A 27,458-nucleotide genomic window follows, 5' to 3' on the forward strand; every position below is an offset into this window, starting at 1 on the left:
ATCCACCTATCCAGGAGACAGATAACAGCCAGCATACCTTGCAATGGCAGCCTTGTGCACTATGAGATATTCCAAACCAGCTCTCATCTGTTTGAGAACCAGTAAGCCTCAAAGTTATTTTGCATCTGTTGGTTGGCTTGGTGGACCTGCGCACCTAGATCAATATCATTAGGGCGACAAAATGTTTTCTGATTGTCCTAATGTCACAACCAGACAGCTGAGAAGCTCTGACAGAAGCCTTTCAGAACCTCCTCCTTGAGTTTCTTTGTTGTGATGTTCAGTTCCTCATCTCGTTAGCCTCTCTCAGCTGTCATGTGGTTGGACTGATTGCATCCCTTTAAATTCCGCCCCATAATGCATTACTGGGCAGCTTATACTACTTCCTGGAGTGTGTGTGCATGCTGATCTTGTTTTCTTGTTAAGTGCTGAACATTTATCTGTTATTTTCTGTTTGCTGGATCCCAGGTGACCCTGACTCCCTCCGTGTCTGGTGTAGGGAGCCGGTGGTCGTGTCCCCTCACTATTGTAGGGTGTTCAGGGGTTATATAGTCGAGGTACGTGGATATGCAACCATCCACCTCTGGGATCGTTGCATAGGCTGAGCAGCCAGAGAAAGTCTCAGGTCTTGTGCAGGGGTCTCCCTTATGGTTCCTTAGCTTAGGATCCAGTGAGTCATATATGCATGTTGCTTTGTCTTGTTTCCTGTACACCGTCCGTGACACCTAACATAATATTCAATAACTTTTCTATACAGTTTTGTCATGTAAAAACTCATTTGCATAAACATGGGCATATGGGAAAGACATGCAAATGAGCAGAATCTGCCTTGTTTTTCAGGTTGGGGATGCATTTTAATGGAAATTAATGCCGGATCCTGCATTCTGTCAAGTGTTCAGGATTTTTGGCCAAAGAGAAAACTGCAGCATGCTGCGGTATTTTCTCCAGCCAAAAAACATAAGAGGGACTGAACTGATGCATCCTGAACGGAATGCTCTCCATTCAGGATGCATTAGGATAAAACTGATCAGTTTTTTTCTGGTATTGATCCCCTGTGACGGAACTCAATACCGGAAAACAAAAACGCTAGTGCGAAAGTACGGTACCCTTATGTGTGCTTGCAAATAATGCTGATGTCTGCCTAGCAACACAATTGTTTCCCAATGACCCTTTTGACCAATAATCAGTTTTCATTTAGGAGACATTCCCATTCACATTACAGTCTTTCTCCAATGGTTGGGGCCGGTCCTGAAGATCCTTCACTTTTCTTCTTTTTTTTTTTACATTTCCTATAACTAATGTGAGGCAGTGACAGGCCTCATAGCTGCTATGGGAGATTTATGACAGGAGTTTCCATGTCTTCCCCATCAGTTATCAGGTCTGAGGCAGCACCAGGTGCCACAATCAGTCTGGAATAAGAACCCAGCCCAGACTGTCAGTCAAGGGAGAGATTCTTTGTGGAACAGAGTCCTGCTGGAGGCTTTGTAAGAGTGGTCTCAATCCAGCTGTTGTGAAGATAATTGTGAGAATGACCCCTGAAAAAGAGCTAATCTCTCACCATTGGTGGAGGATGCGTGCAGGCGTAACTGCTGAAAAGTAAAATGCAACATGGTTGCTAGAGGCAATGACAACTAAGGAGGCTGTGTAACACCCCAGAGTTGTGTTACTACACGCCTCTACCCCGCTACTATCTCCTAGGAGCCTTTATACTATCATCTGATGTAATTTATATTATGTCTTCTACAAATGTGCATATAAACCTATGTTAAATGTAATTGTTCATGTAATTTCCCTGGTTACTAGTAGGTGGCAGCAACCCATTGGCAAGTATGGTTTAGTGTTTAGTGTATCTGAGCTGGAATGGATTATTCCAGCTTAGCTCCCCCTCTGTCGAGAGGTGGGCTAGTCCCACATCCTGCAGCATGAGTGGAGAAGGAAGTTAGAGTTAGTGTACCAGCCACCCCTGTTCAGGAGAACCCCTGCATGGGGAAGACAGCAGAAGTACTCATTCCTGCCAATAATTGCCAAAACCTGCTAGAAGCAAGAGACCAATGCTGTATGCTGTTTGGATGCAAGTTATTTCAAGTAAAGCAACATTTGAACATCATCTAAAAGTCTGGACATCAATTATTCTGCCAAGTTCCTCTATTACTCCTATTATCACTACACTCAAATTGATTGCAAGTGTGCAAGGAGCCACCGAGACACAATTATCACTATCCTACACAGACATTATAGGCCACTACACCAGTCTGGCATTCCTAATCTGGGATGTGCGTTATAACACCTTGGAAGGGTGGGATAGTACCCTGCACACGCAATTGGCATTACAACAAATACAGGATATATTATCCACCTGACCCTGCCACTGCATTAAAGTGGCGTCAGCGTACCTGTTCCTGGTCAGTACTGGTGCTGGTGATAATCTGGACTTTTTTTTTCTGTGGTGCAAACTAATCGGGGATTTAAAGGGCCAGTAGCCCTAATTTACAGAGACTGACCTATGGAAATTTTTGGGTCAAAATGGCGACCTGGGTGAAAGATGGTCTGATGTAGTGGAAACCGCTCATACCGAAGGTGATGTCATCTATGGGAAGTGGCCCGGTTTGGTGGAAAACCAAAGCAACAGAGGAAGTAATGGAGCAGCTGATGGGGGAAACTAATTACTTGTTAAGGAAGCTGAGTGCTGCACTTGGAGAGGCTGCTTTAAACGTGGCTGAGAGCGGAGTTCTGGTGGAAAAGCAGATATATGGAAGACAAGAAGATGGAGAACAGTGCGGTTTTCCTATATTACCTGCGACTGTGCACAGAGTCCTAAGGGTGCGGCTGGAGTGACTGTCCAGGATAAGTTGGGACTCCAGGCCATGCTATTTCAACCGGTGGCAATGGTTGCAGTAAGGAGTCTGCTGGTGTTCTGGATACCAGGAACCAAGAGAAGTCTGGTGACCTCGGTAGAGACGTCCTGGGAATATCTTTGTCTCCCGAGACTACCGAATTCCCGATGTCAGGCGGTAAGAATGTTCCTGTGTTTATTGGTCTGGCAGACCCTGTGAGAGTGAGCCGGCAACAGTTGCTACCTGCTGGGCCGGTAGGTGATAAAAAGCAGAGATCAGGAACTGTTTCAAGGGGATGTGACTAAACGCAGTGTCTGAACAGGCGGGTAAGCCTGTTGCGGTTTTTCCCTCACAGGAATCTGCAGGGAAGAAGATTATTGTGTGTCCCAATATACCCATGACCAAGGCTAGGCTTGGGGTGGTGAAAATTAGAGACCCTATGCTGGCCCGGGTAAGAGGTAGCACAATATTGAAACCAGAGACTGGTAAAGGGATAAATACGCTGGACAGACATGCGGCTAATGAGGACTGTCAGGTAATGACAGCTGAAACTGATGGATTTGTTGGTAATATAAATACACTCATACATGACTGAATGGTGGTCCGTGATTTGTGGAGAGGTGGAAACACTTCTGCAGTCAGGGACAAACCTCCAGCAGAAGTGGTTTCTAGCCCTTTAAATGAAGTGACCATTAGAAACAATGGTGCTGATAAAGTACAAAATGAAAATGTGACAACTTGTGAAATAAGTGATGATAATAACATGCCTTTTCCGTTGCAGGATGTGGTCGGGGGAATAGTGCCCCCTGGAGGAAAAATTATAAAAAAAGCAGAAGGGTTGATAAATGTTGAGAAGTTACAGCTGGGTGTACCCAAGGTGGTGAACGGACAGCAAACTGTGGTAGTACTAGAGGGGGTACCAAACATACCACAGGGTTCTATTGCTGCTGGGGGGGTGTCCCAGGTGGTGAATAGCTCATCAGTGCCCCTAGAGGTCAGGGTCAATAATGACCCGAGCGGTATAGTTGACATGTGTGCTGTGAGTAGCCAGCAGCCCGCTGGGGAAGGAATACGTGGAGATGGACGACCAATATGTGGATCTTGTCTACTACTGTGGGCTGGTTCTCCTGAATTCTTCCCGAAAGGAGAACAGTGTCCTAAGTGAGCCTCTAGAGAAAACGCCAGAAGTCTGGTGAAGTCCCTGGTACCTCCTACTTCGATGAAAAAAAAAGAAAAGGACTTAAGAGGACAAGTATATGATGCCTGGCCCAAGAAAACCAAGGCTGAAGAAGTTAAGGCCGACGTGTCGGAGAACGTGAAGTCCTCAGTTCCTGCACTGACCAAAAGAGCGGCTACCACAGTGAAAGAAAACACTAAGGAAGCAGAGGTCTCTGAAACTGCCGCCAAAGTGGGAGAAACCACTGCTGGAAAGAAGGAAGAAGTGAATCGGAGGAACATTAAAGAAGCGAGCGGGGATAAGCCTGTTCTGTGGAAGGGACCCCGCAAGGCAAAGAAGAAAGGCTCAGGACACAACCATGACTGGGAACAGTTCAGTCAATGAGAAGCATGTGCAGAAGCCAGAGAATCTAAAAGGAGAGCGATAAAAACAGTCGTATAAAAACATCTTCTGAGAGAATTTCCAGAGACTGAATGCCAAATGTGGAGGGGAACAGAAAAAAGAAAAGAGACAGACCACGGGTGCGAAAGCGAATCATCCTCACTCGTGAAACAGAGTATCTGCTCATAAGATGGGCAAGAAAACCCTGTAGGTCTTATCGGCTTTGTAATAAACTCATGAGGGGGACAAACCAAGCGTTGTTGTCCTGGGTCTGGCAGAATAAGGGGAAGACTGTAGGCCAGGTCGATGCCAGCTCACGAGCATCTGGATTTGATGCTAGTGTTCACCCCTACGGGATTGAATTAAGGGGGGGTAGTATGTGAGACATTGACAGGCCTCATAGCTACTAGGGGAGATTTATGGCAGGAGTTTCTATGTCTTCCCCATGAGTCATCAGGTCTGAGGCAGCCACAGTCACAATCAGTCTGGGATAAGAGCCCAGCCCAGACTGTCAGTCAGGGGAGATATTCTTTGTGCAGCAGAGTCCTGCTGGATGCTCCGTAAGGGTGGTCTCAGCCGAGCTGGCTGAGGGGCCACGGGGCTAGGTGATAGCCTGAACTTTAGGGGAATCTGCGAGGTCTGGGAAACGACAGTCACAAGGTCAGAGTCGGCAGGACTGCTAGACCCCATACCCCCAAAGGTACTGGACTGACTTTGTTACAGCCTGGAAGTGAGCTGGACTATTGGCTGGAAAAGCCGCATGTTATTACCATGTGTACACAGTGCTTTAAGTGAGGTAGGGATATTTCATGTTTAGTTAGAGCCCAGACAGGCAAGGTGTTACTTTATGTTTTGTTGTTCTGAAAATAAACCTCACGTTTGGACCTGCAATCTGGCTGTTGTGAAGATAATTGTGAGACTGACCCCCGAAAAAGAGCTAATCCCTAACACTAGCTACAATCCTAAGGCCAGTTTCACTCAAGCATATTTGTGCCTCGTCTTAGGTTGCTTTCATTTCTGCAATTTTAATTCAGGTTTTGCGATCCAGCAGACAATCTCAGAACCTGAATTAAAAGGATCCGTTATATTTAAGGCTTCATTCACACTGGCATTAGGATTGTCCAGCAGGCTGTTCCGGCAGGGGAACAGCGTGCTGGATCCATACTAACGTTTGCGCACGTGTGCTGACAGTAGTCCGCTCTGGGCCCCATTCACTATAATGGGGGCAGGCTGTAGATGTGGCTGCAGCAAGACAAACATGCCGAGAGGCGTCCAGACAAAAACCACAGGACGTTGAATCGGGCCCGGGGCAGACTTCTGGCAGCATATGTGTGCACATGTTAGTACTAGTGTTGATCAATCACGATAGTGCTTGGGTGCTCGGACCAAACACCTACCGAGCACCCGAGCACAATAGAAGTCAATGGGAGAACCCAAGCATTAAACCAGGCACCCCCTTCTCTGAAGAGGGGAGGGTGTCTGGTTCATACGAAAAGTTCCTAAATTGATGGTAACACCACTGAAATTGTTTGGGAACAGCATGGGGTATATGTATGGATGCATCTTGGACTCCCAGGTCACTGCTGGGAGCGATGTTGTCCGAGAAGTATGCCATTTTTACAGACTGACAATAATACGCACCAAATCGAAGATAAAATTGATTTTAGACGGAGGAAAAATTGCTAGGAAACATTATTTCCTGTATATTTACTTGTATATAAAGTGCAAGTGCTGCCAAAACTTACAAGGTAGTGGCACTCAGATACAACCTGTATATCACATAAAGGAAGGCCTCATTCAGAATTTTTCAGGTAGTGGGACTCCTACACTCATAAAACCTATGCACTAAGTGAAAGGGATGCCAAAAATTACAAGGAACTGGTGCTCCAATACACCCTTTATTACACATAAACAAGGGCATAATACACCCTTGAAAAATTATGATTGATGGCCTGCTGGTGAGCTGACAATCTAAAAAATTATATGCGAAGACCTGCATGTGAGTGGACCCTGTAAAAGATTGTAGGTGAAGGCCTGCTGGTGAGCTGACCCTCTAAATAATTATATGCAAGGGACTGCAGGTGAGTTGACCATACAAAAGTCCCCATTTTAGGTGCGGACTACTGGTGAGCTGAACCTGTAAAAAATTGTAGGTGAGGGCCTTCTGGTGAGCTGAACCTCTAAAAAATTATATGTGAGGGCCTGCAGGTGAGCTGACCCTTAAATAAATTATATGTGAAGGCTTGCAGCTGAGCTAACCCAGTAAAAGATTGTAGGTGAAGGCCTACTGTTGAGCTGACCCTCTAAAAAATTATATGCGAGGGCCTGCAGGTGAGCTGACCCTGTAAAACATTATAAACAACACATTTAAAGTGCCTTTATGTTCATTAGCTTTTCTCTGGTGAAGTTGAGAAGTCATGGTCAATCCAGGCCTTGGGTGCAGGCCTTTTTATAAGAGTCAACCTGTCAGCATTTTTAGTTGAAAGGCGGATATGCTTATCAACTATGCCACCAGCAGCACTAAATACCCGCTCAGACAAAACGCTGGCAGCAGGGCAGGCCAGCACCTCCAAGGCGTAGAGCGCCAGTTCATGCCACGTGTCCAGCTTGGACACCCAGTAGTTGTAAGGCACTGAGAGATCATTAAGGACTTTGACATGATCTTCCATGTACTCCTTCACCATCTTCCAAAATGTTTCCATCCTTGTCACAGTAGGCTTTGGAAAGTGTTGCCCTGCCTCTTTTGGAACTGCTGTGTGTTCCCCTTGTCTCCCCTCCTCGGTTGCCCAAGGAACTACGGACTCTGCTGCCAGTTTTGTCAGATGGAAATTTTTGGAGCAATTTTTCAACAAGGACCTTCTGTTATTGCACTGTTTTCCTCGTCCTCTCCACCAGAGGAATGAGAGATAAAAAGTTCTCTTTGTAGCGGGGGTCGAGAAGGGTGAACAACCAGTAATCCGTGTTGTCTAAAATGCGTATAACGGGTCGCTGGAAAGGTAGCCTAACATGAAGTCAGCCATGTGTGCCAGAGTACCAACAGGAAAGACTTTGCTGTCATCATCCAAAGAATGACTCTCAATCTCCTCATCCTCTCTCTCCTCTTCTGCCCACCCACGCAGAACAGATGGAATTAAACTTCCATGGGTACTATCCTCTGTAGCAGAGGCAGTCTCCTGCTCCTCCTCTTCATCGTCCAAATCGCGCTAAGAAGACGAACTGAGGGTGGTCTGGCTAACACCTTGTGTAATGTCTTCCCCCATTTCCACCTCTTTCACATGCAAAGTGTCATCCTTAATTGTGAGGAGCAAGCGTTTAAGTAGACACAGAAGTGGGATAGTTATGCTGATTATAGCATTATTGCCGCTCACTATCTGTGTCGATTCCTCAGAGTTAATACAAACCTCACAGAGGTCAGACATCCATACCCACGCCTCGCTTGTGAATAGTGGAAGCTGACTGGAAAGGCGACAACCATGTTGCAGCTGGTATTCCACAACTGCCCTCTGCTGCTCACAAAGCCTGGCCAACATGTGGAACGTGGAGTTCCAGCACGTGCTCACGTCGCACAACAGCCGATGAGCTGGCAATTTCCTGCGCTGCTGCAGCTTTGATAGACCGGCTGAAGCTGTCGATGACTTGCGGAAATGTGCACACACGCGGTGCACCTTCACTAGTAGCTCAGGCAAATTGGGGTAGGTTTTGAGAAACCGTTGAACCGCTAAGTTTAAGATGTGGGCTAGGCATGGGAGGTGTGTGAGCTTGCCGAGCTCCAAATCTGCAACCAAGTTACGGCCATTATCAGACACAACCATGCCTGGTTCTAGGTTGATTGGCGAGAGCCACAGCTCAGTCTGGTCTCTTACCTGCTGCCTCAGCTCTGCGGCGGTGTGCTGTTTGTTACCTAAGCAGACCAGCTTCAGCACGGACTATTGACGCTTCCCCACTGCAGTGCTACACTGCTTCCAGCTACCGACTGATGGCTGACTGGTGCTGCAAGAGGATAATTCTGAGGTGAAAGTCGGGATGGAGGAGGAGAAGTGGGGTTTGGAGCCACTAACGTAGGTGGTGGTGGAAACCCTGATGGAATTAGGGCCCGCAATCCTTGGCATCAGAAGCACCTGTGCCATCCCAGGGTACGACTCGCTCCTGGGCTCCTCAAAGTTCACCCAGTGTGCGGTGAGGGAAATATAGCGTCCCTGGCCGAATGCATTTGGCCCTGTGTCTGTGCTTAAGTGGACTTTCCCAGTAACTGCGTTGGTCAGGGCATGTCTGATGTTACCGGACACATGTTGGTGTAAGGCGGGCAGGGCACACCTTGAAAAATGCTGGGGACTGTGTAACATGGCACGGCCGCCAACATCAGGCTGCTGAAGGCCTCAGTGTCCACAAGCCTAAATGGCAAAATTTCCAGAGCTAGTCATTTGGAAAGTTGCTGCGCTGGAACACGGAAGTGGATGTGGTCGCTGATGGTGCTTGCGAAGGTCCAGGTGCAGGGCGGGAGGCATCCGAGCCAGCGCCTTCGACAGCACATGTGGAGTGGAGTACCTCAGGGGTCAGTATTGGGCCCTATTCTCTTCAATATATTTATTAATGATCTTGTAGAAGGCTTGCATAGTAAAATATCAATTTTCGCAGATGACACTAAACTGTGTAAAGTAATTAACACTGAAGAGGACAGTATACTACTACAGAGCGATCTGGATAGATTGGAGGCTTGGGCAGATAAGTGGCAGATGAGGTTTAACACTGACAAATGTAAAGTTATGCACATGGGAAGGAATAATGCAAGTCACCCGTACTTATTAAATGGTAAAACACTCGGTAACACTGACATGGAAAAAGATCTAGGAATTTTAATAAACAGCAAACTAAGCTGCAAAAAAGGCAGGCAGCTGCTGCCAAGGCCAATAAGATAATGGGTTGCATCAAAAGGGGCATAGATGCCCGTGATGAGAACATAGTCCTACCACTTTACAAATCATTAGTCAGACCACACATGGAGTACTGTGTACAGTTCTGGGCTCCAGTGAACAAAGCAGACATAGCAGAGCTAGAGAGGGTCCAGAGGAGGGCAACTAAAGTAATAACTGGAATGGGGCAACTACAGTACCCTGAAAGATTATCAAAATTAGGGTTATTCACTTTAGAAAAAAGACGACTGAGAGGAGATCTAATTAATATGTATAAATATATCAGGGGTCAGTACAGAGATCTATCCCATCATCTATTCATTCCCAGGACGGTGACTGTGACGAGGGGACATCCTCTGCGTCTGGAGGAAAGAAGGTTTGTACACAAACATAGAAGAGGATTCTTTACGGTAAGAGCAGTGAGACTATGGAACTCTCTGCCTGAGGAGGTGGTGATGGTGAGTACAATAAAGGAATTCAAGAGGGGCCTGGATGTATTTCTGGAGCGTAATTATATTACAGGCTATAGCTACTAGAGAGGGGTCGTTGATCCAAGGATTTATTCTGATTGCCTGATTGGAGTCGGGAAGGAATTTTTATTCCCCTAAAGTGAGGAAAATTGGCTTCTACCTCACAGGTTTTTTTTGCCTTCCTCTGGATCAACTTGCAGGATGACAGGCCGAACTGGATGGACAAATGTCTTTTTTCGGCCTTATGTACTATGTTACTATGTTACATAACACAGGGGAAGAGGAGGCAGTGGTGTGATCCGCAGACACAGACTGTGGACCAGGCGTTCGACCCGCTTATTACGGTGCTTGGATGCCATGTGGTAGATCATGCTGGCGGTGGTGAGGTTGCTAGTGTTTATGCCCCGACTCATTTTAGTACGGCACAGTTTGCAAACTATTGTTCTATGTCGTCCGCACTTTCCTCAAAAAAGCGCCATACTGCGGAACACCTACCCCTTGGCAAGGGAGATTTCCGCATGGGGGTGCTCTGTGGAACAGTTGCAGGCCTGTTTGGTGTGGCCCGCCTTCTACCTTTTGCCACTTCACTGCCTCTTCCAGCCTGTTGCAGTGCAGCAGATCACTCCCTCTCTGTACTGCTGTCCTCACTCGGCTTTCCACCTTCCCAGGTTGGGTCATTGACTTCATCGTCCACCACCTCCTCTTCAAATTCCTCACTCTGCTCATCCTCCTGACTTGTTGACCTAACCACAACCTCAGTGATTGACAACTGTGTCTCATCCTCTTCATCAACCTCTTGAGACAGTAATTACTGTTGACTTTTGGCAACTATGTCTCATCATCATCCACCTCATTAAACAGTAATTGCCATTACCCACCGTCATCTTCTTGTGATTCGGGATGCTCAAGAGTTTGTGAATCAGGGCACAAGATCTGTCCCTCTTCAAGTTTGCTTGGCGAGAGGGCCAAATCTAGGAACGGCGCAGAAAATATCTACTTGGAATATCCAAGTGTGGGATCACTTGTTTGCCCAGACTCTCCATGGTGGGAGGAAGGAGGATCAGGGTGAGGATTGTGCTGAGCAGACTCTTGTCTACGGAGACTGGACTTGGTGGAAGATAGGGTGGTGCTTAAGCGACTGGAAGCATTATCTGCTACAATCCAAACGATCACTTGGTCACACTGGTCTGACTTCAAGTGTGGTGTCCTGCCCCGCCCTGCAAACAGGGACATAAACCTTGGTTTTGTGGATGATTTTTTTTCTTGTGCTCTGACAGCAGGCTCAGTTTCAACCCGCCCAGGGCCACGGCCTCTTCGTGCACCACCAGCATCATGGCCACTTCTCCATCCTTTACTGCTCGCCTTCTTCATATTAAATGTTATATATGCTTAAAAGTATGTCACACGTACAGTAGCGTATGATTTGGAAGTGTATGCGAAAAAAAATGTAAAACGGTATTTGGGATGTGGAAACGTCACACAGGAGATATCCTCCAGATAATGTCAATGCTGTCACCAGCGGCTAATAAAAAATTACAGGGAATGTCACAGGTATTTGGGATGAGTTAAGGTTATACAGGAGAAGTACCACCAGTAATGTCACTGTCTATGTAAAAGTACACTGTATGTCACAGATAGATTTTTTAAGCCCACATGTTACACTGGTAATGTCACTGTCAGAAGTGGACACCGTCTATTGAAAAAGTACAATAGATGTCAGAGATATCTTTTGGATGCACACATTTTACACTGATGATGTGGCACAGCTAATGTCACTGTCAGAAGCAGACACCGTCTATTGAAAAAGTACACTGGATGTCACAGATATTTTTTGGATGCGCACACTTTACACTGATGAAGTGGCGCAGCTAATGTCACTGTCTCTCGCGGCCCAACTATTGTACAATATTTAGCGCGGTTTGCGCTAAAAAAAGATATTGCTGCTGCCACACACAATAGTCCTTAAATGGACTTCTGGGTCTCTGAAAAGAGCAGCAGAGACGACTGTCTCTGAGGTCACAGCACCAAGCGATTTCCTACATGTACCACACAGTAAACTTCTCATAAGAGACTGGGAACGTGAGTCAAAGAAACTTCTCTCTACCGAACTTCACTGCACTGAAGCTCTCGCTGAATATTTCAGACACAAGATGATCCCTAGAGGACTACAGGTCCATCTTCGACCAACTGTATTTCCCTCAACACAGAATACTGCAATAAGTTTGAGATCATTCTAAATAAATGCTCATTGGATATAATTGTCCTCAGTATCGAATTTCTCCAAAAAGCAATCCAAGAATCCAAAGAGAAGCTTACTGCTATTGAAACTCAACTTCTTTCAACCACCTCATCTACAAAATGGTCCGAACTAAAGAGAAATACAGAAAAAACATTGGAAGAAAACAGAAAATATTTGGAAAACACCAAAAGCACCAAGTTTACCCGGGACACAGAAGACTATCAATTAAACAAGGGCAAGACACCACCACAAGATACGGACAAACGTCCTACGCAGGATACGCATCATCATACTCAAACAGCGACCGTTCCATCAATTACCGCCCACAATTTTTTTTTCCCAGGCGAGGTCACCGACCACAAAGAAAATACAACGCATACGCCGAGGAAGGGGCACCCACCGACCTGAAACCCACCGGCATCCAGACCCGATCACAGGTAGGAACCTTATAGTTAAAATTTCATCTAGAACCCTGTCACCAGCCGAGCTGAATGTACTATCCAAGGAACTCTCTGTCTGTCCCTATGGCAACCAATTCCCCCTTGAACAAGAATTGAACAGGTTTTATAGATCGCTCAGACTTAAAGCCCATTTGTCAGAAAATATAACCTCACCCCCCCACCTACACATCTCCCTCCTCCATCTCCATACAAAAATTGGGCCTAAAGAATAAAAGCCGTTTCATGCCCCCTAAAATATACCACGGAGTTGAGGCATTTATCAATCTTATTGACCGAGAAATTAAAACCAATGTTTCACTTCTCAAAAATGGCAATCTCCATACCACAAAAAACTTGAGAAGCAAAGAGCATATTGCTCTGAACGCACTACAATCTGAAAAATCTATTACCATCAAACCAGCGGACAAAGGGGGTGCCATAGTTGTAATGGACACCACAGCCTACATCCAAGAAATTAACAGACAGCTGGCAGACACTACTACTTACGAACGAGTACCATACAATCCCAATTTTCAACTCAAAAAAGACATCACCACCTACCTAGATCATCACCTCCAGATATGTACCATAGACAAACCCACCTACACTTTCCTTTTCAATGACAACCCTAGCCTTCCGGTATACTATATCTTACCCAAAATACATAAAAACCTAACTCATCCACCAGGTACGCCCATTGTAGCCTCCATAGACTCCCTACTCTCTTCACTATCCATCCTCCTGGAAAAAGTACTGAATCCACTGATTAATCAAACACGATCCTTTCTCCTTGATACTTCCCATTTTCTCTCTATCATCTCCAATCTTAATAATTTACCTCCAGAAACTCTACTAGTGACACTAGGTGTTAATAGCCTATTCACCTCCATAGCCCATGATAAAGGTATTCAAGCAGTGGCCACACTTCTGATAACCTCCAATCTTACAATACCAGTCCAAAACTTCTGTATACAATTACTAAAGATTGTATTACAACGAAATTTTGGCGACAATTTTTATATCCAGAAGAAAAGGACCGCTATGGGCGCAAATGTAGCGCCACCTTATGCTAATGCCTTTATGGCTGAATTTAAGGAAACACATTTAAGGAAACACATGTCTACCCTAATGCTCTATTTCAGATCCACGCAATGGCATGGCATAGGTACATAGATGATGTGTTCTGCATTTGGAAAGGAGACCAGAAGTCATTCTCAGACTTTTTACTACACATTAGAGATATAGACCCCGAGCTACAATTCACATCACACATCGATCCACAATAGATCAGTTTCCTAGACACCGTAGTTATGAAAACTATAACTGGCACACTAACCACCGACCTCTACTGCAAACCTACAGACCGAAATACTCTACTTCACTATTCAAGTTGCTTTTCACATACCACCAAACAATCTTTACCCTGCTCCCAGTTCTAAAGGGTAGCCAGAATAGTAACGGACCCCACTCTCCGAAATCAATGACAAGAGATGTCACAAAAGTTCCAAGATAGGGGATATCCCACCCCTCTTCTTCAAAACGAACTATCCTTCTCTCCACAGACATCATCTATACCATCCAGTACGCTGCCCCCCCACGTCTCCCTCTGATCGTAACCTACCACCCTATGATACCTAAAATCCAATCAGTAATACAGAAACATTGGCCTATTATTAAACAGTCATATCCAAATATCCAGAACCCCATCCGCATGTGCTACAAGAGACCACAAAATCTTAAGGACAGACTAGTTAGGGCAGACATCAGCCCCCTCAAACCTACCATAAAACAATCCACTTTGGCACCACAGAAAACAGGCACCTACCCATGCCTTAATTGCGCACAATGCAGCTATGTCATTAGGGGCAATCGTTTTATCCACCCACACTCAGGGAAAATCTATTACCCAAAAGCCTTTTACACATGTGCATCCTCCTATGTGGTTTACCTGATACGTTGTCCATGTGGGCTCACATACGTAGGTGAAACCACCCAATGTGTACGAGACCGTATCTCTAAGCACAAGTCGGACATACAGTACAGACCAAAAGTTTGGACACATGTTCTCATTCAAAGAGTTTTCTTTATTTTCATGTCTATGAAAATTGTAGATTCACACTGAAGGCATCAAAACTATGAATTAACACATGTGGAATTGTATACATAACAAAAAAGTGTGAAACAACTGAAAATATGTCATATTCTAGGTTCTTCAAAGTAGCCACCTTTTGCTTTGATTACTGCCTTGCACACTCTTGGCATTCTCTTGATGAGCTTCAAGAGGTAGTCATCTGAAATGGTTTTCACTTCACATGTGTGCCCTGTCAGGTTTAATAAGTGGGATTTCTTGCCTTATAAATGGGGTTGGGACCATCAGTTGGGTTGTGGAGAAGTCAGGTGGATACACAGCTGATAGTTCTACTGAATAGACTGTTAGAATTTGTATTATGGGAAGAAAAAAGCAGCTAAGTAAAGAAAAACAAGTGGCCATCATTACTTTAAGAAATGAAGGTCAGTCAGTCCGAAAAAATGGGAAAACTTTGAAAGTGTCCCCAAGTGCAGCCACAAAAACCATCAAGCTCTACAAAGAAACTGGCTCACATTCATATGAGTCACCAGCCTCAGAAATCGCAGGTTAACAGCAGCTCAGATCAGAGACCAGGTCAATGCCACACAGAGTTCTAGCAGCAGACATAACTCTAGAACAACTGTTAAGAGGAGACTGTGTAAATCAGGCCTTCATGGTAGAATATCTGATAGGAAACCACTGCCAAGGACAGGCAACAAGCAGAAGAGACTTGTTTGGGCTAAATAACACAAGGAATGGACATTAGACCAGTAGAAATCTGTGCTTTGGTCTGATGAGTCCAAATTTGAGACCTTTGGTTCCAACCACCGTGTCTTTGTGCGACGCAGAAAAGGTGAACGGATGGACTCTACATGCCTGGTTCCCACCGTGAAGCAAGGAGGAGGAAGTGTGATGGTGTGGGGGTGCTTTGCTGGTGACACTGTTGGGGATTTATTCAAAATTGAAGGCATACTGAACCAGCATGGCTACCACAGCATCTTGCAGCAGCATGCTATTCCATCCGGTTTGAGTTTAGTTGGACCATCATTTATTTTTCAACAGGACAATGACCCCAAACACACCTCCAGGCTGCGTAAGGGCTATTTGACCATGAAGGAGAGTGATGGGGTGCTGCGCCAGGTGACCTGGCCTCCACAGTCACCGGACCTGAACCCAATCAAGATGGTTTGGGGTGAGCTGGACCGCAGAGTAAAGGCAAAAGAGCCAACAAGTGTTAAGCATCTCTGGGAACTCCTTCAAGACTGTTGGAAGATCATTTCAGGTGACTACCTCTTGAAGCTCATCAAGAGAATGCCAAGAGTGTGCAAAGCAGTAATCAAAGCAAAAGGTGGCTACTTTGAAGAACCTAGAATATGACATATTGTTTCACACCTTTTTGTTATGTATATAATTCCACATGTGTTAATTCATAGTTTTGATACCTTCAGTGTGAATCTACAATTTTCATTGTCATGAAAATAAAGAAAACTCTTTGAATGAGAAGGTGTGTCCAAACTTTTGGTCTGTACTGTACATTGCCAAAAAAAGGAACTACCGGTACCACATCACTTCATCACCACCAAACACCAAATCAACCAACTGAAATTTCAGGTCCTGGAACAGATAACACCAGCCAGACGCGAAGGCAACAGAACGGCACATCTAAAACAATGCGAGGCGTTCAGGATATTTGAACTCAATACCACGTGGTCTAAATAGAGACTTTGACTTTTGTCTATCCAAATTCAGAGCTCATGCTTTATTGAATTGTTTTCATGCCATGTCCATCTTCACATGTATTATGATACCTTGAAATGTACCACACATACATCTAATAATTTTACTCATGCATTACCTTGATCCATACTTGCTTACACTATAATATTACTGTATTATTGTACTATTATATGTCTGCTACTATTATATTATTACTTTTATTCCTGTCACCAAAACTCCAGACACCTTAATATGACATCTAGCTCAACCAATGATCCCCATCTCCATTTTGAGTAAGGCTGTAAACATCTCCACCTAGGCTATACCATCCAGCACCCCCTCCGTCTGATAACCTCCACCGGATCCCATACATGTATCTGCGCATGCTTTAGACTCATTATATTGGAGCGCGGACTAAATATCCTCCAAGTCAACACAACTATACAGCGCATGCGCCCGCCCAGCTCTCGCACCTACTAGCGCAATACTGGACACATCTGCCCTTTCCCTTACTGAACATCTTGTCCCTACTGCGCATGCGCCCTCCCAGCCTTTCGCGCATCACCACGTCCCTCTTAAAAACGAGGCAGATACATGACGTCCCCACGCCATCCGATGCCTCTACTACTACTCTCAATACTCAGGTAAGCACCCACTGACCACCAATGCCTGCTTTTGAAAACCTGATTCCGTACATATGAGATGCCAGAGACCAGCCTAACACCTGAGGCTAAATATACCTCACTTGTCTCTCAAGCCGGCTGCACACATTGCTGTATTATTATACTGTTATATGGATATACACTCACCTAAAGAATTATTATTAACACCATACTAATACGGTGTTGGACCCCCTTTTGCCTTCAGAACGGCCTTAATTCTACGTAGCATTGATTCAACAAGGTGCTTATAGCATTCTTTAGAAATGTTGGCCCATATTGATAGGATAGCATCTTGCAGTTGATGGAGATTTGAGGGATGCACATCCAGGGCACGAAGCTCCCGTTCCACCACATCCCAAAGATGCTCTATTGGGTTGAGATCTGGTGACTGTGGGGGCCCTTTATGTACAGTGAACTCATTGTCATGTTCAAGAAACCAATTTGAAATGATTCGAGCTTTGTGACATGGTGCATTATCCTGCTGGAAGTAGCCATCAGAGGATGGGTACATGGTGGTCATGAAGGGATGGACATGGTCACAAACAATGCTCAGGTAGCCCGTGGCATTTAAATGATGGCCATTTGGCACTAAGGGGCCTAAAGTGTGCCCAGAAAACATCCCCCACACCATTACACCACCACCACCAGCCTGCACAGTGGTAACAAGGCATGATGGATACATGTTCTCATTCTGTTCACGCCAAATTCGGACTCTACCATTTGAATGTCTCAACAGAAATCGAGACTCATCAGACCAGGCAACATTTTTCCAGTCTTCAACAGTCCAATTTGAGCTCGTGCAAATTGTAGCCTCTTTTTCCTATTTGTAGTGGAGATGAGTGGTACCCGGTGGGGTCTTCTGCTGTTGTAGTCCACCTTTCTTTTCCATTCTGACATTCAGTTTGGAGTTCAGGAGATTGTCTTGACCAGGACCACAACCCTACATGCATTGAAGCAACTGCCATGTGATTGGTTGACTAGATCATCGCATTAATGAGAAATAGAACAGGTGTTCCTAATAATTCTTTAGGTGAGTGTATATCTATATCCCAAAGGGGCAATATCAAATCTATATTCCAATGAGGGTATACAGGCACATTGCGAAACACTCACTCAGCCCCTAGATCTAAAACTATTCCACACTCATCTAAACTTTTCTTGTTTTCAGTGGATACAGATCTCTACCACCACCATGAGCCCTCCCCCATCAGAGGTCGCTGAACCAGCCATGACATTATACTTGCCTTATTGCCTATTTGTATATCTACATTATTGTTTGACCGACTTATGTAATACTATCACCTGAACAAGGTCTTGGATAAGACCGAAATGTTGGCCAGTATACTACTATGAATTTATTTTTCCGGATGAATAAATATATATATATATATATATATATATATATATAAAAATATATAAAACAAAATATAAGAAAATAAACAAGATATTTATGCAACATTCTCTCTCGAGTGCCGTGGTCTTCCTATCAACCTTCAGCACAGCTGTCCCTGAATGAGCTGTACATGCGTCAGCGGAGACTCGAGCATTAAGTTTCAACACATGCAGTATTCAGACGAATAACGCCATGTGCCAAGCATCGAGATGCTCGAGCCGAACTAGTGTTCGGCCGAGCATGCTCGATCATCACTAGTTAGTACAGATCCAGATCTAGTAGTACGGTTTTGCCGGATCTCAAAACCTGAATTAAAAACACAGATGGGAAAGTAGCCTTACAGCTACAAACCAATCACACAGTCAGTGTTTTGGTCATGATTTCCATCAGTGATTTTGAGCCCAAACCAGGAGCGGCTCTAAACACAGAACATGTGCAGATCTTTCCCTTATACCTTATGTCTGTGGAGGCTCCAATCCTGGTTTTTGCTCACAATCACTGATGGAAAGCACTGACCAAAACACTGACGTGTGAATGAGGCCTAGCCAAGGGTCTGATTATCCTAACACCATTGAGGACCTATGATACTTGGGTGATCAGGGCCATAGTCGGGATGGGATTTGCACCTATTGTATATTACAATAATGTGGAATTAGCCTAATTAAAATTCTCATACGAGCAGTGTATGTCACAACTTAATGTGCATGCCATCAGTAAAATCTTGTGGTCACTGCCTACCATGGTTGGGTCTGGCTTGGCTGCATGTGGCCTGCCGCCCTGAGTGGTTGCACCTTTAAAGCAGCTCTAGATTTTTAAAATTCTTCTGATGCCCACCCAGCCTTTAGTTAGTTATCACAACTTGTTTTTAATTTCCAGCTGACTTTTTAAGCCAATTCATTTCTGATTGCCGGTCCTAACATTTTAATAGTGTTGGACCTTTTCTCTCAATAGCCTTTCTGGGTACTCTTTCAGGCTGATGCCCAGCATTTTCAAAGTGACGGATAGCTAATACGCTGTGCATAAAACACTCCCAATTAAATGTGTAATGTAAAGTAGAACTCTCTAGATTTATGACTAATTTACTTATTTTGTATTGAGTGGAAGATACTGCGAATAAAAAGAATGTAATTCAAAAAAGTTTCCCTCTGTTTCACCAACTTTATTAGACTTGTCAGAACAAATGGAGTAAGTGCTTCTTAAGTAAGGTGCTGATTATGAACATCATTGGGGTCATTTATCAACCTGGTGTAAAGTAGAACTGGCTTAGTTGCTCATAGCAACCAATCATATTCCACCTTTCATTTTCCAAAGGAGCTGTCAAAAATGAAAGGTGGAATCTGATTGGTTTCTATGAGCAACTAAGCCAGTTCTACTTTACACCAGTTTGATAAATGACCACACATGTTTCTCAATGTATTTACACCAGATGCCAGCATGCCAGCCCTGGTGACCATAGTTCTGTTACACAGGTGCATATATAATTAGGATGAGCGAATCAACTTCGGATGAAACATCCAAAGTCTATTTGCATAATACTTTGCTTGAATATTATACGGAGCGAGTGCCCTATACAGTATTAGAATGTATTGGCTCCTATGAGACGAAGTTATTACTTTGTGAAATATGGCGAGACTTCGCATAATAACTTCATAAATCAATTTCTACTGTAAAATAAACATTTTCTGATTTCTTTTATATACAATTTACTAGGCTACAGGAAGTGGATATATCAACTAAGAAAGCTGGATGAGATATCAGAAATCCAGGAAAGATGGGTTGCCTTAGCAAAGCATTGTTTGCTGAGGACTTTGGTTAATGGTGTTGTCGGGCCTGGATTTTTATGGAATCATGAGCAGGTTGGTAGCGGGGCTCATCATTCCCTTCCTGTCCAGAACAGGTTTCATATAGAGCTCTCAGCCAGGTGATGGAGTTCAGCTCATTTCTGGGCTATAAAGGTCTGCACTATGCTGCTGGAGTCTGCTAAAATTTAAAAAAAAAAAAAAAAAAAAAGGACACTGTAAGTTTACTCTGTGTTGTGTCGTGTGGTTGGTAGTAGGCCGCCTGTATAGAAAGGGTGATCTTGTGTTAGTGCTTAGCTGAACAGGAATTTATTTTAGTGTTTTGCCTAAATCTAAAGGCTCTATACTTTTATGTATGAAAATAACGAAAACAGGCAAATCCCTGTATGCACTGTACCCTGGTGTCACTGTCTCTGACTGCTGTGCCTATCACTATTGGGCTGACCCCCACAAATATATATATGCATTTTTTTTTATGTATATACCAACCTGAAATGCCAGTAGTATACACAAATACCAGGGTGGTCTATCATCAATTGCATAAATTAATTCTGTGGTTGTGCTCTTATAATCTCCCATATAAACTGGATCAGAGATATTCAGATTTCTTCTTTCAACATCATTGTCAAATAATTTCTGTTGAAAATAAGAACATTATTTCATAAGACAGAACATGACATAACGCTCTATATTACATTATCAAAGGAAATGGATACAAACCTTAAGGGGTTGTGTGATTTAGAAAACCTATTTTATACCCTATTAGGGCATTTCAAAATTCCACCAATAAGCCATAGTGGAGAGCAGCTTCAAAAGAGGATCCAGCACATTTTGTATATGACATGAACAGCCTCAAAAAGAGCTGCCACTGACTAGAGCTGATCAGTAGAGATTTCAGGAGCAGCACATCCCAGTTAACTCTTATAACAAGGAAAGGTGTCAAAGTGAACAAGCTATTTAATAGCAATTCAATAGTAACCTAATCTGGAGGAGCAGGCAAATACATGTAGAACAGAGATTGCCAATCCTCAAAGGTGGTGATTTGAGAAGATTTTTTAAAACAAAAATAATGGTAAAAATATTTTAAAAACAGCGAAGAGGTATTATTCACTTCCACTGATTACCCCGTTGATGCTGTTACTATTTAATCCAGTCCTGGCTTGTCATGCCAAAAAAAGGCCAGCTCAGCCAACCAGTGGCTGAGGGAGTCAACAATATGGCCAGTGACTGGCTTAGCAAGACTTTTCTAGCATTTCTGGCATGTTGAACCATGGGAAGAGGTGCAGAATGCTTGGAACTAGAGCAGCATCAGAAGGGCAACAGCAGGGATCGGAAGAGGTGATAAATAAAGCTTCTTATTTTTAAAGGGGTTGTCCAGGTTCAGAGCTGATGTTCATGTTTTTAACACTACTAGGTGGAAGCTTCCACCTAGCAGTGTTACTAGTAACATCACTGGCTCTCATGGGTGGGCTTTAGCACTGCCCTAGTCATTTCACAGGATAGGGCAGTGCTAAAACCTGCCCATTAGCGCCAGTGAAGTCACCAGGCTTCTGCTGGTAGGTCACCGGATCTCCAGAAAAAGCCCTTGCTCTGTGCGATTCTGCGCAGGGCAAAGGAGAGTATCAGAGCATGAAATGTCTGTCTCTGAACCCGGACCACCCCTTTATCAGAAAAGGCAGCTTAATAAAAGCCTTGGATTTTGATAAAGTTAATCCTTACGTGATATAGAAAAAGTCCATAATTTTATTTTGTACATATTACAGAAAAATATGCCTCGTTTAGAGTATAACACCCCCAGCCCCTAAGAGTGTCTGCTATACAACCCTCCACAGTATGCATAAGGCTACTTTCCCACTTGAGTTTACATTTTCCAGTATTGAGATCTGGCAGAGGATCTCAATCCCGGAGAAAAACGCTTCAGTTTTGTCCCCATTCATTGTCAATGGGGACAAAACGTAACTGAACCGAACGGAATGTTCCAGAATGTATTCCATTCTGTTTGGTTGCGTTCTCATACCGGATTGACTTTCAATGGTGTTCATGACGGATCTGTCCAAATTTTCCACGTAAGCTGTCATGTGCCCTCATGACGAGAAAGTATGTGTGACTATTTTATGAAATTTACACTATTTTCAGCTGTTTTTCCTTCTGCAATCTCCATGTCTAATGGTTGGTTTTCCCTGAACTAGTGGGTGGCAACTGGCTTCAATGATGTTTCCTATACACAGCTCGTATCACTATCTCTTACTTATTATTTTTCACATCTGTACTAAATATTTTCATTGTTCTAATTAAATACAGACGTTCTTTCAATATTTCCATTGTTCTGTTCCAATACATCCGTGCTTTCACTATTTCCATTGTTCTGTTTCAATACATCCACATAAGGATGAGCGAACTGGTTATACCGCTTTGAGATTTTGTCAGAACTTCTCAGAAAGAGAGAGAGATTAGTAGACAAATGTGTGTTTCTCAACAATATATGCGATGCACCTGGTACGCAGAGTATGTGTGTGCAGTATTGCATGCCAGACGAAGCACCTCTGGGTTTCTGGGAAAGATCCTAATTTGCTTTCCTAAATCTATCTGATGACGGAAGATGTTAGATATTAAAAATTGCATACATTTTACATAGAAATACAGAGGAGCGTTGTCTAGCCTACAACAGTCGTCACATACACCAAATGGTCTCGATAATAGAAATAGTACCCACCCAGAGGTTCCTCCTAAGATCTTTCAACTAGAAATGTTGATGTCATCTCCTTTTCTCTGATAAAGAGCTTTTTGCCTGGCCTGCAGTACTGCACACACGTACGGAGTGTATTAGGAGCCTTGCCTGGCCAACAATACAGCGGACATGTTCTCGGTGTACTATGGGCTCTCTAATGAGAAAGAGTAATCCTTAGACAACTCATTTATATTGTTGAGAAACACACATGTGTGTACTAGGTTCTCTCGCTCTCTCAACAAATTCAATTTCAAGTCAAATTAATCTTGCCTTATGAACTCATCTCAACATCCACACTTTCACTAGTTCCATTGTTGTGTTCCAATACATACGTGCTTCTGTTATTTCCATAGTTCTGTTCCAATGCATCCATGCTTTCATAGTTTTCTTAAGAGCAGAACAATAACTAAAATGTGGATTCACATTTTTCGTTAAGCAGATCTAGCAGGCTGTTCTGCCCGGGAGAGGCCTGACAGATCCATGAATACCAGGCGCTACCGTGTGCTTCCAAGATACTGTCCAGCCCCATTCACTATAAGGGGGGGCAGGCGGTGATCCATCCGCAACCCGACAAATATGACGAGGAGAGGCTGAACAAATACCACTGCACAGTTTTCATTCTCTTGGCGTATTTGCCAGGTAGCAGCCAAATCTCTGCCAGTTCCCATTATAGTGAATGGAAACAGATGCTATCTTAGCAGTGCATGGAACAGCCTGCCAGATCTGTTTTAACGCAGATCTGAAATGGGCCTAACAGAAACGAATGGTCCACTGGTTCCATCAGCGAGTCCAACATCCTACATAGATAGGAACCAGGACTTATAAAAACTCAGAAACAGCAGCACTGATAACATTATACTGCAGTTCTGAACCGTGTAGCTGTGTTTCCAGCACTAGGTTGAGACGGCAGCTGCAGCAGTGTCTCTGTGTGTCTTTCTCTAGTAGCTACCTCCAACTCAAACCCATCTCCATAAAATTCCATGGGTAATATATAAACTGATTTTACCAGTTAATTGCTATAGCACTTTATGACTCATTGTCTGCTTTTAGTGAGATATAATTATGTACATTTTGATATACATAGTTTTTAACACTGTTTTTGTAGATATTGATGTATAATCATGTAATCTCTTTGTTAATCATGTATGCTATATAAGCACTTGACTTTGCACTATGTATTATGGCTTGACAAAGGCTCCTTTTTTCACGGATATTTGAGTGCTGCCTTGGCCTTTTTTACATATATATTTACACACACACACACACACACACACACACACACAGAGGATATAAAAAGTATACACACCCCTGTTAAAATGTAAGGTTTCTGTGCTGTAAAAAAATGAGACAAAGATAAATAATTTCAGAACTTTTTCCACCTTTAATGTGACCTATAAACTGTACCACTCAATTGAAAAACAAACTGTTATCTTTTAGGTGGAGGTAAGAAAACAAAAAAATAATAATAATGTGGTTGCATAAGTGTGCACACCTTCTTATAACTGGGGATGTAGCTGTGTTCAGAATTAAGCAATCACATTCATCATTTAAAGTGCATCTGATTAACCCCAAATAAAGTTCAGCTGCTTTAGTTGGTCTTTAGTGAATTTTTCTTAGTCGCATCCTACAGCAAAAGCCATGGTCCACAGAGAGCTTCCAAAGCATCAGAGGGATCTCATTGTTAAAAGGTATCAGTCAGGAAAAGGGTACAAAAGAATTTCCAAGGCATTAGATATACCATGGAAGACAGTCATCATCAAGTGGAGAAAATATGACACAACAGTGACATTACCAAGAACTGGACGTCCCTCCGAAATTGATGAAAAGACGAGAACAAAACTGTTCTGGGAGGCTACCAAGAGGCCTATGGCAACATTAAAGGAGCTGCAGGAATATCTGGCAAGTACTGGCTGTGACATGTGCCAACAATCTCCCGTATTCTTCATATGTCTGGGCTATGGGGGTAGAGTGGCAAGACAAAAGCCTTTTCTTACGAAGAAAAACATCTAAGCCAGGCTACATTTTTCAAAAACACATCTGAAGTCTCCCAAAAGCATGTAGGAAAAGGTGTTATGGTCTGATGAAACCAAGGTTGAACTTTTTGGCCATAATTCCAAAAGATATGTTTGGCTCAAAAACAACACTGCACATCTCCAAGAGAACACCATACCCACAGTGAAGCATGGTGGTGGCAGTATCATGTTTTGGGGCTGTTTTTCTTCAGCTGGAACTGGGGCCTTAGTTAAGCTAGAGGGAATTATGAACAGTTCCAAATACCAGTCAATATTGGCACAAAACCTTCAGGCTTCTGCTAGAAAGCTGAACATGAAGAGGAACTTCATCTTTCAGCATGACAATGACCCAAAGCTGTGGGGTGATCTGAAGAGGGCTGTGCACAGGAGATGCCCTCGCAATCTGACAGATTTGGAGTGTTTTTGCCAAGAAGAGTGGGCAAATCTTGCCAAGTCAAAATGTGCCATGCTAATAGACTCATACCCAAAAAGTAGAAAAAAAGGAGGGTGATTGAGCACTCACAACATTTGGACCATAATGGATATGTTTAATGGGAGGGTTACACATACAATAAAATCTTCTACATAAAATGCATGTATCACACAAAATTATAAGAATAGTGCAATTAAAATGCAGTTAGTACCAAAAACTAAAGAAGATTCAATGATAGGGGAGTGGTGTGGCACTGTCACGAGGGTATCGAGAACCACGCCTGACTCCGTTATACCCGGGGTCAGGAAGTCGCAGCGGTTGGCTGCACGCTCTATTTAAGATAGGGTTGTTTTCCTTATGGTAGCTTTCTGGGTTTGCTTTGCAAACCCTTTTGGCTCACTCAGGGATCCGTAGCTCCTTCTCCTTAGCTGTTCCTTGTCCAGCACTCCCAAACCTCCTTATATTCCTCTCTCACACTTCTCTGGTTGCCAGAGATAGAGCTTCCTGCCTGGACATCTATTCTGACCCACTGGAGCTGTGTTGCTGCGTTCTCTGATTGTTGATTCAGAACGCTACCCTCCGGATCCCTGTTGGACCTTTGTGGACTGCTCTGGTCGCCCACCTGGGTGTATGTGTTTGTCTGTATTTGTCTGTCCTCTCCCTGGTGTTTCCCTCTTAGTGCAGTGGTGCGGACTAGCGATCCCACCGGCCCGTTCACTATCTAGGGCTCATTTCAGGGAAAGCCAGGGTTTAGGCACGTGATCGCCGCACAGGTGAGGAACCCGTCTAGGGACGTCAGCGCAGTGAGGTGCCAGCCGCAAGGTGAGTTAGGGGTCACCACCTTTCCCTCTCCCTTGGGCAGGGCCTTCCCTGTTTTCCTCCCTGTGCGTGACGTCGGTCATTACATTATCTCTGGCCATTATTTTGTGTAGGTAAAAAAAAAAAGAAAAAATTGCTGCTCTGTCCAAACAATTTCATGGCCTGTCTTTGGAGGTGGTAGGATTGAAGGCGTTGGTCCTCCAGCAACAGCAGCAATTACAACTGACCGCAAGCCCAGCGGTTGCTACTGGTAACCAGGTTGTTGCGGAACCCAAGTTCCCTCTCCCTGACAGATTTTCTGGGGGAAGGGACAAGTTTTTGACATTCCGTGAGGCCTGTAAGTTATATTTTAAACTGCGCCCTTACTCCTCTGGTAATAAAGATCAGCGGTGGGGGTTGTTATTTCCCTGCTGCAGGGGGACCCGCAGTCCTGGGCGTTCTCTTTACCTACTGATTCCCAGGCTCTTCGGTCAGTGGATGAGTTTTTCGGGGCCTTGGGTCTCATATATGACGACCCTGACCGAGTAGCACTGGCTGAATCAAGATTACGGAGACTCTTACAAGGAGAGCGGCCGGTAGAGGAGTATTGCTCTGAATTCCGTAGGTGGGCTATGGATACCCAATGGAACGACCCGGCTCTCAGGAGTCAGTTCTGCTCTGGGTTATCCGAAAGGGTTAAGGATGCGCTTGCATTATATGAGACCCCCTTTTCCCTTGATGCGGTTATGTCCCTTTCTATCCATATAGAGAGACGCCTTAGGGACAGGTTGAAAGAACCGGAGAAATTGGTAACCCCTCCCAAGCAGCAGTTAGTCTGTACGGACTTAGACGAGCCTATGCAGCTAGGAGGAACTACTCGTCAGGTCCGTCCTCCTGAGGCACGCCGTAGGCGTGGGTTTTTTTTTTTTTGTGGGGAGAGGGGTCATTTCATTAATGTCTGTCCTTCTTTCCTCAGAAACAAAAGACCGTCGGAAAAACTACTAACCCCAGGCTGTGTGGAGGATGTCAGCCGGGGGGTATACGTCTCCTCCATACGTACATCGCAATTTGTGTTGCCAGCGGTTATTATTTTTGGTGATAAGACGGAGACTATTTCTTTCTTTCTAGACAGTGGAGCAGGGGTAAATTTGATAGATGCCCATTTTGCCCGCACTTTGGGTTTGTCTCTCTGTACGTTACAGAGACCCATTCCCATATTCGCTATTGATTCTGCTCCCCTGTCTCAGAGAAACCTCACCCACATTGTTCATAATTTACACCTTCGGGTAGGGGACCACCATAATGAGATGCTTTCATGTTATGTTCTGGAGGGGCTTCCCACTCCGGTAGTGCTGGGTCTTCCCTGGTTGGTAGCGCACAATCCAGTAGTGGATTGGCAGG

At 44.2% G+C, this 27,458-nt stretch overlaps 1 protein-coding gene across 3 annotated transcripts in view; it reads right to left on the minus strand.

Annotated features, from left to right (window-relative positions):
* The window catches only part of LOC122928036 (solute carrier family 23 member 2-like), a 368,046-nt gene that overhangs the window by 292,712 nt on the left and 47,876 nt on the right, over positions 1–27,458 (minus strand). For 2 of the 3 annotated variants that reach the window (XM_044280499.1, XM_044280500.1), the window contains exon 2: positions 20,576–20,722. In XM_044280499.1, the coding sequence (XP_044136434.1) occupies positions 20,576–20,722 (147 nt within the window). Of the gene's footprint in view, positions 1–20,575; positions 20,723–27,458 lie in introns of those variants that run through there. The other variant, XM_044280501.1, reaches the window with a different exon arrangement.

Source organism: Bufo gargarizans, chromosome 2 (genome assembly GCF_014858855.1).
Source record: "Bufo gargarizans isolate SCDJY-AF-19 chromosome 2, ASM1485885v1, whole genome shotgun sequence".
Lineage (NCBI taxonomy): Eukaryota > Metazoa > Chordata > Amphibia > Anura > Bufonidae > Bufo > Bufo gargarizans.